Consider the following 21,309-nt stretch of genomic DNA (forward strand, 5'->3'; position numbering starts at 1 on the left):
TAGTGCGAATTTAAAACATGACTAAAAATCGCACCCTATTACACATCACCCTATATTTCCTATACAAGGTAAACATTACAGGTCATTATAAGGAATAAAAGAGTTTGCTTGGCAATTTTCACACCTATTTTGACATATTTGCTTGGCGCTCAACGGGATAAAACTATACAGTAGTTTGCTGTAATACTCAAAATATACGCAACTAAAATAGGCTAACATTGAAGGGATAAATGCGTAACTGCCGTCACATCAACACAGCAAAAATATCCAAGACCACTTGGCCAAACGAATGCAGCCAGTTTGGGTCCACCTAGAGCTTTGCATGTTTTGAATTCCTGAAGGGGTTTCTTTAAAAGAAATGGGTGCATTTAACTCCTATATTATCACCATCTTTGTACATAACAAAGATGCGCACACATTCTCTATTCTTACTCAAAAGGTTATTTATTTTGCACAATTCATGGTACATTTAAGCCACCAGAGCTGGAGACCATAGTGAATTGAACAAAGACAAGAGCCAAGGGTCCGTGTCCGTACGACTTGGGACGTTTCTCATGGTTTCGGACTTCCTGACAAAGACGCCATGCAGATGGCCTGGAATTTCTGCAGGAGCTCTAAGAAAGGACAGATTAGGTGGAGAATGGGTCAGGAATCCCAGGCATGCAGGACACTTCATGGGGTGATGACAAAAAGAATACAACCTCCCCTCCATTCAGGGTGAAATTCTATTTTGATTGCTCCGAATATCTCAGCGCATACCAAGCATGCTGATCTCTGACATAGAACTGTCATAAGCGTCCCTAATCAGTACCCAACTCCTTCATGATAAGGCACGGCCAACTCCGTCTCCAAGCGACCCTAATTATTAGTAATCTAGGTTCTGGTTGGTTCAAAAGCAAAATTTTTATTTTTGGGGGTAATTCGGTAAGCAGCGGAAATCGCTGCTTACCGAGGGCTGAAATGCCACCCGCCGAACAATCCCCTCAGTACCATCCAAAGGGATGTATTTGCTAATACATCCCCTCCTATGGACCATGGAATCATGTCTCCTGCCTTCGGAAATCAAAGTCAGTTGAAACTGACTTTTACTGTATCTCCTTTGGTGTCCGCCGAAGAGGGGGTGGGCACTGATGTCCTGTGATGTCAGCCTCCCGTCCCCGGCAGGCATCCAATGGGAACGCCCAGCATGTCATGGGGACGCCCATAAAATGCTTGGCATTCCCATTGGCAAGGCCTGTTTCCGCCCCCCGGCCCTCTCTCCCCGCAATGAAGCCATTCGTTGCACAAATACACGCGTGCACATGGACAGATCCCCGACCATCAGAACAGGGTTGAATTCGCCCCGTTCTGTACGGTAGTGAATCAGGCCCTTTGTTTGCATTGCACTTGTTCAATCCACCTGTCGGTCCTTCCATAAATGTATAGTTGATGACCTTTATCTCATGAGCCTGGTCAGCACTTTGGGGTGTGGCCAAGCAGGAAGATGCCCTGCGCGGGGGCATGGTGATGCGATTGTATCATTATGGCTCCGCCCCCCACTACACAGTGCCATAAAACTGGCATTGTACAGCAGTGGGCAGGGCTACGATGACGCAACTCAGCATAAATAACATCATTGGGTCCTACTTGGTCCGTCCGCTTGCGGTGCCCGCCCCCCACACCCCTAGAAAATGGACGTTTCTGGAACTTGATGCATGCCAGGACATCGTTTCTGAAAAATTATGAAAACCCACGTCGTCTTGTTCTTGTGTCACTGTCGACCTGTTGTATGTTGACCCTTTTCAAGTGTCGACCTAATTGTAGTCGACCTAGTGACTGTCAACTTAGACATTGTCGATCCATTGATGCCTAGGACATTGCAGCCCAATTGCATTCCACTTTTACGCATATGGGGATTGCGGTAACCCATTGAAAATGGCAGTTTGCGGATGTTTGACTGCATTTCCCCCAGCGCCGCCACCACCCATGCTGTGAATGACCATATCTGTCACTCTGTGACTGTGTGTATAATGCTTGGCGGAGTCACAGAGTGACAGATCAGGCTAATAGCCAAACTAGGGCCGCCATTGGGGTTGCTATGGGGACACTTGTACCTGCCCTGCCGGGTCTCCTGCTGCCTGCACCCCCCGCCACCCCCCCCCCCCCCCCCCCCCCCCCAGCAGGGACTTGCTGCCGCCACACAGGCCACAACCGCTGGAGTGTGTTAATGTGTCTGGCGCCCCGTGCCTTATACACCTGCAAGTGGGGGGCGGGGACAGAGGAACTTCAAACTCCTCCTGATCCCCAAAATCCCGGGGCCACCGCCACCATATTCCTCTCCCAGTCCGCAGCCCAGCACCTCCACGCCGGTGTCAGCAATAGTGAGATCAGGGCAGGAGGGGCACTTACCATATCAGGGAGGCAATTCATGCCTGGCAGCTATGCCAATGGGCAGCAGGGTGCCTCCATAACCCAAGAGAAAGGGGATGGTAGGATGCGCTAAATAGATGATATAACAGTAATTATGTAAAAAAAGAGAATTCTGGTCAGGTGTGAGAAAAGGGAATACACAATTTATTAAACAACACAATAAAAAAAACACAATAAAAAAACCACAGTGTGGTACATAATATTAAAAATGGTTTAGGACAGAAGGTTAATAGTCACCCATTCGGATATCCTTTGTTGTGGAAGACACCGGAATACTCCCACTTGTCATACCATCACCATCCGAGGCATACGAAAATCTTCTGGAGGTACACCACCTCCTAAAAGGCCCGGCATTTTGGTGTGGAATCTCCCAAATATCCTCTTTACTCCCAGGAGTATCTATCAATTGGATTACAAATTTTGTTTCCGAGGATAAATACACAAGTGATACCCTCTGGGGTTTTTCCTCGCAAGGACTGGCACAAGGATATCCGAATGGGTGACTATTAACCTTCTGTCCTAAACCATTTTTAATATTATGTACCACACTGTGGTTTTTTTATTGTGTTTTTTTTATTGTGTTGTTTAATAAATTGTGTATTCCCTTTTCTCACACCTGACCAGAATTCTCTTTTTTTACATAATTACTGTTATATCATCTATTTAGCGCATCCTACCATCCCCTTTCTCTTGTGCATACTGTATCGGAGGTGACTCCTCCTTTTTCCTGGATTGCTGCTTCTGGCCAAGCACACCCATATCAAGCGCCTTTTTTTAATATAGTCTATCTATATTTACTTCTTTTTTGCCTCCATAACCCACCCTGGTATTTACTAGCATCCAGTAGTTGTTGGGGTACTACAAGACCCAGCATGCAGCTTATTTCCTGCTGCAGCCTGCTGGTACTTGTAGTCCCCCTGCTGCTGGAGGGTCAGGATCTCTGTATCATTGTGCACCAGCTTGCCCCTCCCCCACACCAGCCTCTCCCCCATCCACACCACATCCAAACCCCATCCCGCACCCACACCAACCCCCTGCCCGCCCCTCCAACACCCGCGGAACCCCCGACCATTCCCCACCCAACATCAGCACTCCAACACCGGCGGAACCTCCCGCACCCACCCCTCCCCCACCCACACCACCCACATGCGGCACCCCTGCACCTACAACTCCAACCCCCACACCTGACCCTCCCACAGCCACAGCACTACCAGACACCCTCCTCCACCTGCGGCAACCCTGCACCTTCCATTCCCCCACCCATGGTACCAATGCACCCACGGCAACCCCGCACCCGGACCTTCGCAAGGTGTCTTAAGTGAGTATTCTATGGAGGTGAGGTCTTCCACAGCAACCACCTGCATTAAGTACAGCAAAGATCATCATAGACATCCTTGATCCTGGCACCCTAGGCAGTTGCCTAAAGCTGCCTAATGGTAGAGCCGGCCCTACAGCACGGCACAGGCAAGAGGGACACAAAGTGGTCTTTTAAGATTCCTAAGGGGCAAGGGATACCTTTGAAGAGATGCCTTCAAAAAACACTAAATTGAATGAATGCATGAGTGACTATACCTTCATACAACTGCAATTGAAGTATGTAGGAATCTAAGTTGATGACAAGGAGATTGCCAAGTTGACGCTGCAAAACTCAACATTGGAGTTCGATTTCCTAAAGGTAGCCTTAGAAGTTAATGCTGCCAAGCAATCTATAGAGATCATTAGAACAACTTTGTCACATGTGCCAGTTAAATAAATTAGGTGCCGAGACTACAGAATTACATACTAAAGATTAAAAGCCCCCCAAAATTAAAGTACATATGTCATAAAGGCAGCACACAAAGCACTTGAAAGACAACCGAAAAATGGGGATACTGCACAGTGAAAGAAATGTCACAGCAACAATGGGTCAACTTTAAGTTACAGAACAGATTGCTGGTATATTGATTCAGGTGCCATCAGACATTCTATTGATCAAACCTCATAGCCATTAGCATTCTGGAGCAGAGAGAACACAGTTTGCAGAATGGAAATGTGTTGTGCAGAACAATAGAGAAACTGTAATAACAACAGACACTGTTAACAATTGTATGCCCTTGACACAGAGTATTGCTATGTGATGATGGTCTCTAACTTACAGTGTATGGAACTCTGGCACAGAAGACTAGGTCATCGTGGAAATGTTAATGTGCAGAAACTCATAGATAGCATGGTCTCAGGTACATATGTGACCGACACTAGGAGACAATTCTGTGAGAGCGGTAGAATAGACAAGGAAAGCCATTTCCCCTTCCCAAAACCATCAAGCAGAGCTGAGGCACCCCTGCAATTGGTGAATACAGATGTTTGTTATCACATGGAAGAAAAATGGCATTTAATCAAAGAACTGAGGCCCTTATTCTGGTTGGTGCGGTAATGTACGCGTGCGTTCGTGCCGCCGATGTTTTGTGTCTGCGCATGTGCAGAGGCGTCTCTGCGCATGTACGAACAGGACGCACGGCCAAATTCCGCATGAAATGTGTACACTACGAACAGGGGGTGGAGAGGGGCGTGAAGGGCTGTTTGGGCTCATTACCATATGTTTACACCCCGCGTTTCATGGGCGTTCCCATGCAAACGCTGGGCGTACGTATGGTAATGTGGCCGTGACGCACGTGTAGGGGGCGGACATATGACATTGCCGGATGTCAGCTGCCCGCCCAGATCCCTGCTTTTGCATGGAGAAATGCCCGTGTGGTCTGAGGTTGCGGGAGCTGGCGGAGCACTCGGTCCTGCATTCAATGTTCTGCGACCATCGAATGATGGGGGAGGTTCCAAGAGATGGAGGAGGTGTATCCGTAAGAAATTCACTCGTGCTCCGTGCGGTCAGCGGATTGCCGCATTCGGACGGAGTGAGCGATCCGTACGAAAGGCGGGGTTTAGGACGCACGGTCCTGCCCGCATATTCGGCTCCGGCCGCACCGACCAGAATAAGGCCCTAAGTTGAAACATTTTTAGCACTTGAAAAATACACCCTGCACGGAGATTGTTCTTAGCATGGCCCTGTGCCATTTCCCTGATTTGTTCAGTACACTACTAATTAATACAGATTTTCTAAGAATGATTAGCCCTTTGGTGTATCCGCTGTCACACATTCCCCACTAGTATCTTTACTATAGCAATATCATTTGTACTTAATACGGCATCCTCAGAAAAATGAACACCAATCACTTGAAATCTGGTCTATGGTCCTGAATCATATGAGGATGGAATGAGCATCACTGCTGACTATTTACGGTGCATCCGGAAAGTATTCACAGCGCTTACATTTTTCCACATTTTACAGCCTTATTCCAAAATGGAATAAACTATTTTTTTTCCCTCACGATCCTACACACAATAACCAATAATGACAATGTGGAAAAAGTTTTTGGGAGATTTTTGAAAATGTATTAAAAATTTAAAAAACTAAGAAATCACATACATTCAAGTATTCACAGCCTTTGTTCAATACAGTACTTTGTTGATGCACCTTCGGCAGCAATTACAGCCTCAAGTCTTTTTGAATCCGATGCCAAAAGCTTGGTACACCTATCTTTGCGCAGTTTCGCCCATTCCTCTTTGCTCCATCAGTTTGGATGGGAAGCGCCGGTGCACGGCCATTTTCAGATCTCTCCAGAGATGTTCAATCGGACTCAAGTCACGGCTCTGGCTGGGCCACTCAAGGATATTCACGGACCTATATATAGTTATGCCCATACTTGCCTACTTTTTGAGTCGCCTATCTGGGAGAGCTCCGGGGGTAGGGGGTGGAGCTTGACATCTTTAAGCCCCACCCCCATTAAGGAAATGCCGTGATTCGCAGCTCTTTGGGGAGGGGCCAAAATTGCTCCATTTGTGTCATTTTAGACCCACCCTTCCCAGAAGAGCCGTGAATGCCGGTATTATACTGGCAGAGGAGGGGGTGCCGGGGAAAGTGGGGGCAGCTGGCCATGAATGCTGGAGGCTTGCCCACCCTTCTGGGGGACGGAAGGGGGACCTCAGGGTCATTCCATTAGGGTGCAGTTTGATGGCCATAGGGAGATGATGACTTTATGTGGGCCTCCCTCCCCACGGCGGGTCCCATTTAGGGTGCCTCCTACAAACACCCCCGGCTGTCAATCAAGTTGCGAACAACCAGCGATCTTTGTTCGCAGGGCGAACCCGTGCCTGTGCAAAGTGTACTGTGTGCATGTGGGGTCATTCGATAATCATCCGGACTGCGAGTTCGCAACCTTGATATAAGTTCTGAACCAATCCCAGAGAGTCAGGGAATGTCTCTCCTTCTCCCCTACAAGTTCAGACCACAACTGGAAGAAACGTCCACCATCTCTTCACCCTCCATCACGGAAATATGTGCGGAATGTTAATGTGACATTGCTAATTATTTAATGTTTATTTAGACCCGTTATTAGAACTGCAGACCAAAGTAGCATCCAAAATCCTGCAATTAGGCTACATGGAGGCTTGCCTTATTTAAAGACACACAGTTTAATCACCATGACTGAAATGAACATTATTAGTACTTTGGGGTCACGCTCACACTGTAAAATGAATACGTGGAGAATTTGGCAGCAGAGGAAGGTGCATGCAGCTTAATTAGCCAACACAAATGATGTTATGCCCATTTGTTGGAGACTGACAATCGCACATTGAAATAAAAAGCATCCTGATCCTGAAGGCCAAACTTTTAATTGCAAAAATTTAAGTTGTTTCGGAACATGATGCAAATAACAAAACAGTGCAGTAAAGAGTATCTTCCAATCTGTCACCTTACAATGAATAGTTTATTGGCGCTGGTGATAGTGTACAACAGGGGTAGGCTTGTAGGCAACCTGTGGCACACTGGGCCTTATTCTAGTTCACTCTTAGAGGCCAATTCCTTCTTAACTGGACACAACCATGTGCACTGCAGGTGGGGCAGATTTAACATGTGCAGAGAGAGTTAGATTTGGGTGGGGTTTTTCTTCAAAGTGAGATCTAGATTGCAGTGTAAAAATAAAGCAGTCAGTATTTACCCTGCACAGAAACAAAATAACTCACCCAAATCTAATTCTCTCTGCACATGTTACATCTGCCCCCCTGCAGTGCACATGGTTTTGTCCAGCTAAGAAGGAATTTGCCTCTAAGAGTGAACTAGAATAAAGCCCACTACCTGCTGTAGAACTACACATCCCAGCATGCCCTGATGCAGTTTTGGCATGCCTTAATAGCAAACTGCATCAGGGCATGCTGGGACGTGAGGTTCAGCAGTGCCACGGACAACTTGACATGGAATACTGCATAAAGGCTGACATGCATTAGGTTGATGACTGAAGGTCGACACGTCTACTGTTGATAGGGTTGGAAAGTCGACATGAGCATTATGTCCTCAATGGAAAGGTCAACAGTCGACAAGATTTTTTTCACGTTTTTTTGAGCCGACATGTACCGACATGCAAGTGGACGGGGTACATTTAGACGGTGCCCGTGTCGACTATGTTAACATCCGGGACAAAGAAAATGTGAAAAACTAATTTCCACCATTTGACTGTCAACCTTCCCATTGTCGTCCCAATGCTTGTGTTGACCATCCAACCCGGTCGACCTTAGCCACGTCAACCTATTTTGTGTCGACTGAAGCCATGATGACCTTCAGTGGTCGACGCAATGCATGTCAACCTAATAAAGGTTGACTCAATTACCCATACCCAGTGTGCCACAGACAACTTGACACAAGAACAAAATTAAGCTGCAGTTCCGCTTATGACCACCAGGTGTTGTTGCAGAACCTGAAAACAAGCCATATTACTTAATGTACCATTAAGTTTGTAGTTTATACTATGGAATAATGTATACTGTACGTAAGATGGTATTTTACTATACATTCATTGTGTATATAATGCATATACTCAACCAAACATTTTATAAAGTATTTAAAAATAATGCATGGGCCAAGTCATCAGTATATGTGCAGGAGGAGAGCTCTGGATTTATCGACCATTGTGAGCCCTCCTCTGTCCACTGTGCCCTCCTCTGCTGAACACTGACTCCGTCCAGACAGTGCCTCTCACCTCTCTCTGCTCTCTTGTATAGCTGCTGTATCCGTCCAGGTCTCTCCTCTCTGCCCTCCTCCACACTCTCTCTGCCAGCTCTCATAAACACAGCCTCTCCCCACTCTTCTCCACAAGAGTCCCTGGCTGATGACATCATCAGCCAGTGCCCCGGGAGGACCAATCAGTGGTGTACCCATGTTCAAAACATAGCCGTTTCCACTTCTCATCCCCCATGTTTTACCCACTAAAAACCCTGATCAATTCCTGGGTAAAAATCACTAGACCCAGGATTTTAGCCACAGAAACGAGTCCCGGGTCAACTCGGCAAAAACCTGGGTTTTTAGGCCGGTGGAAAAGGGGGTATAAGCTGTGTGTGACATGGGTCCTGGCTATATGTTAGTGCAGACTAGGATAGTGAGCGGGGTGCAACTTGAGATTTGGTAAATAAGTTATCTAATAAAAATCCTTCTTAGACTCGATCAGAAGGCCTGAGGGATGGGACGGTCTGGAAATGAGTTTTGAAGATGCTGCAAACATAACTTTATCCCTTCACAATCCTGAACACACACATTAGAATGGGTGGGGAATAAAAATAAATACTCTTCGCCAAATGAATTCAACAAAGAGATATCTAATGCGGCATGCAAAGAATTTAGGCTTCAGACTCTACTTAATTAAACGCTACTTTGTCACCTCAGAAGAAACGGATTGTAAAAAGAATTTTACAGCAGTAATAAAAAAAAAAAATCAGTCATTTCAGAGACACATTTACAGTCCCGTTACCGAGCAGGAAAGTGCTGATTATATATTACATAGCAGTCAGGAACTGTCAACGCGCTATTCATTCGCGCAAGGCCTGATTCTCTTAGAGACACAAATCAATATCTGACTTTACGTGGCAAGTGTGCAGTGATGATACTTATAATCCACCAGGATGAGGAGAACCCAAATACCAAAAATAGCGGCAAAATCTATTAACACTTTCCATCGACCTTCGTCCTTTGTAATCAGTTGAGAAGTATAAAAAAAGTTGACGGGTTTCATTAACTTTCGTCAACTGATTCCCCTGTGATAACGGCGTTTGGAATACGTTGGTGCATCGGTTTCGAAGTTGCAATCCACACTTTTTGGCTTAGTTAATGAAGCGATAAGACTGTCAAGTGTTTGGTTTTTATTTTGTTACGTGGGTCAGTATGGGGATATTATCCATCCCTGCAATCGATATAGTTTCCTTTTATCCAAAAGCAGATCTGTGCATATTTAAGGGGCGTTATGCGCACCGCTACATTAAAATCCTGCTTGTCGCCATTTTTGTCCACCCACTGATGACCCGAAAATATTCCAATGATCTTCCGCTCCCATTTCTGTTTATCTCTCCTCCACATCCTGATGTAAACCCCAGAGCCGCTGGCGCCGGGCTGGGCATCGCACTGTTGGTACATAAGGTCATACGTTTCATCCTTAACATCACAGAAGCGGTAAACTAGGTTATCGGGTCTATCGTTGTCGAAGCCGGAGAAATGAATTTTTCCACCGGGCAGCTGGTGGCCAGTGGGGCTGACGCCGATCATCATGAATTTTCTTTTGTGGGTCTTTTTTAATTCTAACAAGGCATAGTCGTAATCCATGCCAATATCATTCGCGTTACCTTTTATCCAACCCTTTGGCACATGTGTCCTTTTCACCCGGATCCACTGGAATTTCATTTTATCTTTGTTCCCGGAATGTGTCTGGTTGAGGCCTTTACCACCGTCTTTGTTCTTGGGTTTTAAGAACCCTACTCTCAGCTTCTGCGCCCCTTTCACGTAGCTCTTACCATCATGGATGCAGTGAGCCGCGGTGAGGACGTGTTTCTCTGCAACCAACGTGCCCGTGCAGCCTGTGGACAACTTTACCGATGTTGAGAAAGGATAATGGTTTAAGAAGTTCTTTCCGTGTATACTAAAGCGATTGTCAAATCCGTAGATCTGCCTTTTATGACGGGACTTGCCGCCACTTTTTTCAGATCCGGCCTTGTTGGCAAACACATAAATCCCAACTTCGGTCAAGGTCCGGCTCCCGTTGGAATACAAGGTTTCATAAGCCATGTTATCCTTTAGTTCTTCATATGTAGGCATTGGGTGATGCTTGTGGCATTCTAGGCCACAGGAGCTAGGCACATCCAGCCTGGTTGCAGCATCAAAATGAGCTTTGTCCAGACCAGATGTATACTGGGGAAGAATGACCGGAACCTTATAAGCGGGCCATGTTGGCTTGGATTTATATCCATGAGGTTCCACGCATGATACCAGAAACAGGAAGGCACAAACTTTCGATAATTTTTCCGCCATCATTATTGCATCTGCCGATAGAGAGAGAGAGATTAATTACCAGGAATAAGTTTAAGCAAGTAAGACAAAGTTGGGTTATGAAATGGACAACTATGAACAGCCATGAACATCCCCATGTAGATCCGTGAAGAACATGGCTGCTGGTTCATTATAGGGTTCTAGCTGAGCATTCCTTCACGTAAACCCATGTCAATGTAAAGCAGTGGTTTACCGCGGACCCCCACAGGGAAAAACACATTGGCCCCCACAGGAAAAAAAACAAACCCATTGAAAAAACAATCACACTGGTCTCCAAAGGTATCAAAAATAAAATACATGTGCCTCAGATATAAACAAATATCACATTGGTGCCCACATAAAAAACTATTATTATACTACATTATACTGGAGGCCACCAGCATCCCAACTACTACCGGGAGGCAGGTGGCGGAATCCTGACATCTGATGCTGGTGCCGGTATCTCGACATCCGGGTTACCATCTGGTAAGTATGCGGGTAGAGGAAGTGTGCGGACAGGGAGGGGCAGGTTTAGGCACTAGTGGGGGACTTAGGGTTAGGCCGAGGGGTGGAAGGTTAGGGTTACTCTAGAAGGAGGGGTTAGGGTCAGCTGTAGTGCAGGGGGGGAGGTTAAGGTGTCGGGGTACCGGGGTTATATTTAGGCACTACCTGGGAGGCTTATGGTCAGGCTGTGGGTAGGGAAAGGTTAGGCTTAGGCTGCAGGGAAGGAGGGTTAGGGTTAAAGGAGGGGGGGGGGGGCATACTGACCTGACCCTACGGGATTCCCTTCTACGGAATGCTGCTGTCGGTATTCTGACTGCCCGTCATCCGTATGTGACCCATTTTTACAGCCATAATCTAATAATAATTAAATATGATGCTGCTCCTCACCTCTATGGGGAGAATTCAAGCGTTTGAGCACCGGTGGCCACTGTATGTCACCAAATGGGGCAATTCACGTATTGCTCCGCTGGGGAACGCACTGGCGGTGACATTACTGTTATATTGGTCATTTAGACTGGTAACTAGTGAAAAATAAATGCTTAGTAATTTTTAAGCACCAATTAATTAATATTGTTCCTTAAATATATTTAATATATAACACTGCTCTTAATAATATGAAAAGTATAATTCTCCCATTAATATAGAATAGTATTACCTGCGTAAGCGAACGATTAATGTCAAAGTATCTGCCACCATATTCAAAATATTAGGGTGCTGGGATTTCTCCCCTCCTGATTGGCCAGATCGTGACAACAGCATCGTCCTCGAGCCGTCTCCCCTGCCACAGCACAGTTATTCGGGTGGATTTGTAGGCGGATTTCAAAGCCGCCACTTAGTAAATAAAGGGGATCTAGTGGTAAAAACATCAATGGAGACCCGGAACATTTTTTGGTTTTTGGAAGTTCGGAATTTCAGCAGTTTTCCGTCAATTTGAAGGGTAAAATTCCATCGATAAACCCGATGGAAAACCGACAGACTCTATATATGAAACCGATGCTTCGGAAACTTACCCCATTGGGGGCAAATTATGAGAGATCTATTTGTGATATCTATTATCTTCTAGAAGGTGTTATATAAATAAGAAGTAGATTTTGATAGGTTGCCCGTAGCAACCGTAGCAACATCCCATGTGAAATAGAACTCCCATCTTAGCAACTTTCCCCCCCATTGTCTCCAATCGGAATTCCTCTTGGGAAACACTGCAGACATAAAGTCAGCCAGCAGAGGGCATTATCCCATGGCGTAATAATACTGTATGTAATATGCTAGAAAAGACGTTTTAGTTGCATGACTACACTATTCCTGCTTGGGGGACTTGCGTGGTCACTGGGATCCTGAAAACTTCAAAAATGCTGACACACGGAGCTCAGGGTCGGGATTGATGACTCACATAAGCTGGCAACGTAACCGTTTCAAATAAAGACACCTGAGGGGATATTCACTAAGCTCCGATTCAGACATTTGGTTTTCATCTCAAACTTGGCCAAGACTCATCGGAGCGAGTGGCTGAATGATTATAGGATTCTAGACCTTATACAAGTTAACATCAATGTTTTTTTTTTAACCCTTTGAGTGTCAACATCTATGTGCCAAATATCCACTAAACTGTCAGCGTCTCTCACATTTGTTATATAGATTCAAATAAAAAATGTCTAAAAAAAGATTATATTTCCTATATAAGGTAACATTACAGGTCAATCTGATGAATGTAAATGTTTGCTTGTCAATTTTTGACACCTATTTTGCCAAATTCACTTGGCGCTCAAAGGGTTAATATCACTCTACAATATCTATATATTAATATCAGAAGGACGACTTTTATGAGTGACATATTTCTATGCTGCCGTTTGCGGGTTAGATAAACCGCGGCCCCCACTGCCAGGGTCAGATCACAGATGTGTTTTTGCCAAGGAACTTTAGTTCTGGAAAACACATTAAACGTGACAATCATTTCCCGACCAGGTGGCTTTGTACATTGACATGTAGCTGGAAAAGGTTCATCCTGGAGCCCGGTATGAATCACCCCTTATATGGTTCCAAGGGGAAATCACAATGGGCTTTAAAAAATGTAATGAATGGAAATTCCCCTCTTTCCAAAAAGAAAAGAGAACAGATTAGTGGAGCGAATGTTCCGACTTGCGGGACCTCCTCACCTATTGTCACGGTAGACGATGCTTCTTATCCCTTTGCCAGAGGACTATGTGGATGAATTACTGTATTGCATCTCTCGTCCATGATTACATTCAGGCTCAGACTAGACCACCGGGAGGCCGGTGAAACCGGTCATACCGATTCTTGGCCACACCCTCTTTTTGCATGAGGGTGTGGCCTGCACACAGACATCCATTCACCTCCTTCCTGCCTCCACTCCTGTCTGTTCAGTACACAGGACACTGCGGTCCGGAGGTTGGGCTTCCCCTATTGGTATAAACGGGAGCCGGGTCCTCCCCATGTTCTACCCTGGTCAGAACTAGGGTAGGATTCACGGGGAAATGGACCAAATTTTTTTTCAGTACCTCTTTTACAACAACGCTGACCCGGGTCCACGAGGCAAAAATCTGGGTTTTTGCCTCGGTGTAAAAGGGGGAGATTTATCAAAGTTTAGAGAGGGAGAGATAAAGCAGAGAGAGATAAAGTTGAGAAACGACAGCTTCTACCGTGTCAAGTTACAGTTAGGAGCCGACCGGAGCCGATTTGATGAATCTCTCCCATTGTATTTAATAGATATTTTTCACACCACCCTCTATCTTTATATTCAGCTGCCAAGTTTTGTCCTACAGATCTACTGTACCTCTGTGTTTGGAATTGGATGCACCCTTTAATCAAACATTGAAAATCTCATACCGGGTCTCTAAGAGGTGTGAAAGCCCCAGAAGGAAAACCTAGTTCCAGCAACCCGTCATTCCAACCCAGGTTAAGTGTGTTTAACCCGGGTTGGACTCGGGTTGGTGGTGTGTCGAACGACCTGGGTCCCGTTTACACTATAGGGAGGAGGCAGCCTCAGCTCCGCCCCCGATGACTCACCGCAGCTTTGTCCCGCCCCCCGTGTGATGTTGGCGACCTGGCTTATCGCTGAGGGGAGCTTCACCTCCCATATGCCGTGCGACCCGGCATTTGCAATGTGAAAGATATACTAGCTACAGGGACGTGCAGTCAGGGGAGGCAGGGGAGGCAGTGCCTCCCCTGTCATTAATGATTAATAAAATAATACAAAGTAAATACTTATGACACATATTATGTGCTATAAGTATATGCTTTATATTATAATAATAATAATTTTTCCCCTTTTTTTGCTTCTAATTGGTTATGGAGGCACCAAGTGCGGTGCCTCCGGGTGTCAATGTAAAAGTTTCTGAACTATGGGGCGGGCACAGGGCGGGCTAAATAGGATGCTGTTAATGCCCATTAGAAAATGTACTACAGGCGGCACCTATAGCGGTACCTCAGTGACAGTCAGGGACATGGTTTCTGTTTCTGGCTATATGAAAGCACGCCCCTGTCACTGAGGCAGATGTGATTGGGCACAGTGGCGCTGCCTCAGTGACAAGGGCGTGCTTTCATATAGGCAGAAACAGAAAGCGTGTCTCTGACTTTCACTAAGGCACTGCAGGTGTTGTTATTTGCCCCCCCCCCCCCCCCCCCTCCCTAAAGCCCCAGCCTCGGCTCCAGCGATACGTAGGAGAATGACTTAACAGACCCCCCTCACCCCCGGCACTGGCCCCAGCTCCAGCGCTGAATGTAAGACCAGCGGGGGGGGGGGGGATAGCTTGTTTCCTACCGCCCAGCGCCGTCCCGGGCGTGACACCAGCGGCTCCCTGTCTCCCCCAATGCTGGCCCCAGCTCCGTCGCTGAATGTAAGACCAGCGCGGGGGGGGGGGGGGGAAATACCTTGTTTCCTACCGCCGCACTGATCAGCGGCTCCCCCTCTCCCCCGGCGCGGACCCAGCTCCTATGGCTCCAGCTGAGACCAGCGGGAGAAGTGTCTTGGTGGCCGCAGGTGATGAAGAAATCAGCGGGACTTGACGCCCCCCCCCCCCTCGCCTGATGCAAGCCCTGCTCTGCAGCACAGCCGGAGCTGAGGAACTGCAATCCCCAGGTCAGTGCTTTTATCCCCCAACCCCTATTCCTAGCCCATTGCCACCATAATCAGCCACCCCTGTCCCCAGCCCAGTGCCCCCTAACTAGCCAGCCATCCCCCTTCCGTAGCCCAGTGCCCCCTAACTAGCCACCCCTGTCCCCAGCCAAGTGACCCCTATCTAACAGCCATCCCCCTTCCCTAGCCCTGTGCCCCCCTAACTAGCCACCCCTGTCCCCAGCCCAGTGCCCCCATCTAACCAGCCACCCTCCTTCCGTAGCCTAGTGCCCACCTAACCAGTCACCCCCATCCCCAGCCCAGTGCCCCCTATCTAACCAGCCACCCCCTTTCCCTAACCCAGTGCCCCCTAACCAGCCATCTCCTGTCCCCAGCCCAGTACCCCCTAACCAGCCATCTCCCGTCCCTAGCCCAGTGCCCCCTATCTAACCAGCCACCCCCCTTCCCTAGCCCAGTGCCCACCTAACCAGCCACCCCCAGCCCAGTGACCCCCCTATCTAACCAGCCATCCCCTTACCTAACCCAGTTCCCATCTATCTAACCAGCCATCCCCGTACCCAGCCCAGTGCCCCCCATTTAACCATCCCCAACCAACAGCCCAGTGCCCCCCATCAGCAGGGGTGGTAGAACAATGGGCAGACTCCGTGACGGCTTTGTGGAGCCAGTACCGACGGGGTCTGCGGGGAGTGCTGGGTCCGGGTAGGAGCTGCTCTGCCAGACTTGCTTATGTAGGCTGCTGCTCCTGCACTTGTACTGTATGTCAGCGCAGAAGCAACGTGGACCCAGCACTCCCCACAGAGCTTGTCAGCGCTGGCTCCACCAAGCTAGTGACTTACCATCCACTAACCTCACCGCACGTCACTGACTAGCTACACCCGGTAGCAATGTGTTCTGTGATTATAACACTTTGTAGAGGAATGATTGCACTTAATGAATCTCTCTGTGAGACCAGACGCTGCAGTGTATATCTCGGGCTGTCAGCTGCTATAGTTCTCCTATTGTGTATACTGTATTCTCCAGAATATGGATGAATAAGCTGCACAACTATTACATGCAATTAGTTATACCCGAATGATTTCGTCTTTCACCAGAGCCAATAAACCAACATCTCGCTGTCAGGAACCTGCCGGTCCGCGAGGATCTCAGAGGACTCCGAGTATAAGGAATCATCTCGCTCCTTCTCCCCATTCTGGTGTACACAATGGCTTTGTGCTTTCTGCAGAGTTGTGCGGTGTTATACAAAGCCAGTTCCTGGCTCGGCAGATGGCCTGCACAATCATCTGACAACGGGGAGAGGGCTGGGACCCAGCAGGCTGCAAACCTGGCTCCTTTACCACCTTTACCTGTTATCTCTTATTATTTATTGATGACACAGATTGCCCATTAGGCCCATCTTAACGTATGAGCTTAATGGGCAGCTGCCCAAGGGCCCCACAATTCTAGGGGCCTTTGAGCTGGGGCAGATTGGGCTTTGAGCATCTGCCCCGTAAGCGTCTTGGGATGCAGTCGAGAATATCAGAGCGGCCAGTCAGCATTCTCTTCCTGCTTCCCAGCCTGCAGCCAGACAGTGAATGCATACTGATTGGAGGATAGCTGGAGCTATCCACCAATCAGAGTGCAACATCATCCTCCTGCTTTCCAACCTACATCCAGACAGGGAATGGCTGTCAGAATGCTGCTTGGTGGATGGCTGGAGTCATCCACCAATCAGAGGGCAACATTTTCTTACTGCTTTCAAGCCTGCAACCAAACAGTGAATAGCAGTCGGCATGCTGATTGGAGGATAGCTGGAGCTATCTACCAATCAGAGTGCAGCATTCTCTTCCTGCTTCCCAATCTGCAGCCAGACAGCTAATGGCTGTTGGCATGCTGATTGGTGGATGGGCCTAGATGGGGGTCTACTAAATTTTCGAAAATGAAAAGAAGTGTTGCTGCCCATAGCAACCAATCTATCATTTTCTGGGATGCAATGGAGAAATGATGGACAGGGGTTTATTTACTAAGAGGGGAGTTCTATTGAAGACGAGACGTTGCTATAGGAAACCAATCAGATTCTATTATATTCTAGGCAGTGCTCAATAAATAAGTAAAATATGATTGGTTGCTATGGGCAACATCCCATCTTAGTAAATAAACCCCACAGAATTAATCTTGTTGCTATATGCTACATCACCTCTTCATATTTTTAGAAGCTGAGGTATATTTACCCCATAATGTCAACATGTCAGCATAATGTCGACATTGACCACGTCAACATTTATCATGTTGACACTGATCAAATGTTTACAAAATGTCTCCAGTGGTCTGGAGGTGACCAGAGGCTTGGTGAATCACTCACTGCGGTGTCTTCCAGGTCCAGCTGTGATGTCGCTATCCGGCAGTCCCTGCGGCAACTCCTGAAGTAATCATGACTAAACCTAACTTCTAGGCCAGGTATGTCCAACCTTGGCCCTCCAGCTGCTGTAAAACTACAAGTCCCATCATGCCTTGCCACCGTTTTGCTATTAGTGGATGCTAAATCTATTGCAAGGCATGCTGGGATGTGTAGTTTCAAAACTGCTGGAGGGCCAAGGTTGGACATACCTGCTCTAGGCCTTCCCCATAGGGCCTAGCCCTAACCCCTCCACTCTGGTCTGTGCATAGTGTCAGTATTGTGATGTCAACATAATAACTATTACATGAACTTACTGGATATCGTGCAAAATTCATACTAAAGGAACACAACTTGGTGCGCGACAGCAGCAACTTGAAGTGGCAGCGCGGACTGTAAAACGTTAACAAGTTGCAATCAGCGGCTGCATTCTATGATCTGTTTAAACACTTTACAATGTTGGAAACAGGCAGCGCAGCAGCGGGAGGTATTTACTGTATGGTTATAGATTAAATGTTTTCACACAAATGTGTCAAGGTTATTTCCTACAGTTATGTTATCAGCAGCAATTGCAGAATCAAGCGTATTTCCGTTATAAAATAATGGATTTATTGCGGTATACTGTCATCGTGGTGATTTACTGCGGATAGTTACTACCGATAGGGCCAGTTAGCCCTGATGATTGGCTTACTACAACCCCCACCACAGGGTTGCCTACCCTCCCGGAATGGTCGGGAGGGTCCCGGAAATTGGGTCCCACTCCCAGCTCCCCCGGAGAGAGGGACAATCCTCCCATAAAGCCGCCTGGCTCCCACGACCTCCCCCCCCCCCCCCCCCTGTGGGTGAAATGACGCGAATCGCGCCGTTTTAGACCCGCCCACCGCAGTGCAATGCCTTAAAAACAGCATTGCACATCAAGGGGCGGGCTAAAATGACGTGATCGCTCTTTCCATGCCCCCAAACAAGTAGGCACTCATGTGGCTCTGCTCCCATCCAACCCCTTTTCACTCCCGACGGAATGAATGAGTTTAAATAGTTAGAATTCTCGGTACTTGTATACTATCACGGCTCCCATCGCATGCCATCGCATGCCATATGTAATGGCATGCGATGCGATGCGATTTTACCGGGTTTTTAATGCATTTGTGAGAAAAATTGCATGCCATTACATGCCATGCGATGCGATGGCATGCGATTTTGTTCACAGATGCATCCAAATGCCTTTAAATTAGTAGTAAACATGTGAAATGACCCCCAAATGTAATTTTTCACACTGTACCACCCCCACTATCAACGCCAACCCGAAGCGTAGCGAGCGCAGCGATCCCGCGAAGGGCGGCGATACGCGTCCTACGACCTTTTCATACCCCCACTATCCACGTCGGCGTGGAGTTGAGAATAGAAAGTGTGGCGAGCGCAGAAGAGATGTCGTGAGAAAATGGCTGCCACAAGACTAGGAAAGGGGTAAGTATAATTATATGGGTACAGGCCAGGGTGTGCTATGAGGGCCCCACCGTGGACCCGAGGGCATCCACTATAGAAAAAAAAAAAACAATACAAAAAGATCTAAACATGAACGAAACCCTCTGATGGCTTTGCAGAACAATGCGGTAATATTATATTCCTGGCAGACTTTCCGGAGGATGGAATCAGTAGCCAAGAACCAGAAGAATACTTTAATAGGGAACAAAGGATTTGGGGAAGACAGGTTGAGCTGTTACCTAGAGGTGGAATTACATACTTGAGGTAAGAATGCGGCACGATGTGTGTGCTCTGAGGTAATGCATTCCTGTCCCGTCCAGTGACTCCCTGGCCACGCCCCAGCTCATTACCTTATAACAACAGAGCACAGTGTGACGGTGTTACATGGGGAGACGCGCCGGAATATGGAATAAGCCTACAGTACAGGCATCAGCCAGACAAGGATACTGCAGGTGGGATGCGGTCATTTGGTCTACAGCATTATGGTCGACAGTCATTAGGTCAACACCATTAGGTCCACATGGGAAAATGTCGACATGGGTCTAGGTTGACATGGGAAAAGGTTGACATAGTTCTAGGTCAAAAGGTCATTAGTTCGACAGGTCGTTAGTTCGACAGGATATTAGTTCGACATTGTCTAGGTTGACAGTCAAAAGGTCGACAAGGTCGACATGGTTTTTTTTTACTGTTTTTTGAGCCAACAGGCGGTATTTCATGCCCTACCATCCACTAGGGTGTGGTGGGAGAATAAAATAGTGTGCCGAGCGTAGCCAACACCGTGCCCGACGCATTGCGAGCGCAGCGATCCAATTTAAACTGCGTCCATGACGACTGTGTTGACATGCAGGTAAAAAAACAGTGAAAAACCGGATGTCGACCTTTTGACTGTCGACCCAGACAATGTCGAACTAATAACCTGACAAACTAACGACCTGTCGAACGAATGACTTTTCGACCTAGGCCCATGTCAACCTTTTCCCATGTCGACCTAATGACTGTCGGCCATAATGCTGTAGACCAAATGATCCCAACCCCTGCAGGTTGGTGCATATCACATAACGCTGCACAGCTGCAGGAGCACCACCTCATTCTAATGATTTTAATATCAATCTGACTTTTACAACAAGTCAGAATGAAATCTGTTTTTTAGATCTTACGATTTATATTAAAGACAATCATATATGCACAAAATTTTTTAAAAAAGCCACTGATTCCAACTCTTATATTGACATACAAAGTGAGCACCATAAAAGGTGGTTAGAAAACATACCTTTGGGTCAATTTAAGAGGCTAAAAAGGAACTGTGCAGACCCAATTATTCTCCAAAAAGAAATTGGGGATATGAAAGATCGCTTTAAACAGAAGGGCTACCAAGAGCAAAATTTAGACAGAGCCCTGGTTGAATTAGAAAAGGTTGACCGAAGCACTCTGCTAATAGAAAAAAATAAAGTAGCCCAAGATAATAAAACGGAATGGTCTTTCATCAGTCAGTATGGGAGTCATCATAAAAAACTAGAAAATATCATAAAGAGAAACTGGAGAATTCTTCAAGATGACCCTGTGATTGGTGAAAAAATACCTAAAAGACCATCTTTTATCTACAGGAGGGCCAAATCTCTAAAAAATCAATTAGTACGGAGTGCTCTTATAGAAAAACCCCCCAGTACTAGAAATGTTGGTTTTCACAGATGTGGGGAGTGCACAATGTGCAAAACCACCACAAGAACCAACATTGAGAGGAAATATACTGAATTTAAGATTAATGAAAAAACTTATAAAATAAAGGATTTCATCACCTGCCATACACGAAACGTGATTTATTTTTTGGAGTGCTCTTGTGGCCTTGTGTATGTCGGCAAGACCTCCAGAAACTTAAAAGTGAGGCTTGCCGAACACATATACAATATCCGGAAAGGCCTTATGAGCCATTCAGTGTCAGAGCACTTCAAAGTAAAACACGGCAGTAATGAAAAACATATTAAAAGGTTTTTAGGAATCCAAGTCGCAAAAAACTCCTGGAAAGAGAAAAATGTGGAGAAAATTCTCGCCCAGAATGAAATGCGCTGGATTTTT

The 21,309-nt window shown here is 46.8% G+C and overlaps 1 protein-coding gene across 1 annotated transcript in view; it reads right to left on the reverse strand.

The window, feature by feature from the left end:
* Positions 1–7,097: 7,097 nt before the first annotated feature.
* PRSS23 (serine protease 23) overlaps positions 7,098–21,309 on the reverse strand; it is a 29,664-nt gene continuing 15,452 nt past the window's right edge. Inside the window, exon 2 of the mRNA XM_083170265.1 lies at positions 7,098–10,800. Coding sequence (XP_083026391.1) covers positions 9,662–10,792 — 1,131 coding nt within the window. The 5' untranslated portion in view covers positions 10,793–10,800 and the 3' untranslated portion in view covers positions 7,098–9,661. The remainder of the gene's footprint in view (positions 10,801–21,309) is intronic.

The sequence above is a fragment of the Crinia signifera genome, chromosome 2 (assembly GCF_055691185.1).
Source record: "Crinia signifera chromosome 2, ASM5569118v1, whole genome shotgun sequence".
In the NCBI taxonomy this organism is placed as follows: Eukaryota; Metazoa; Chordata; class Amphibia; order Anura; family Myobatrachidae; genus Crinia; species Crinia signifera.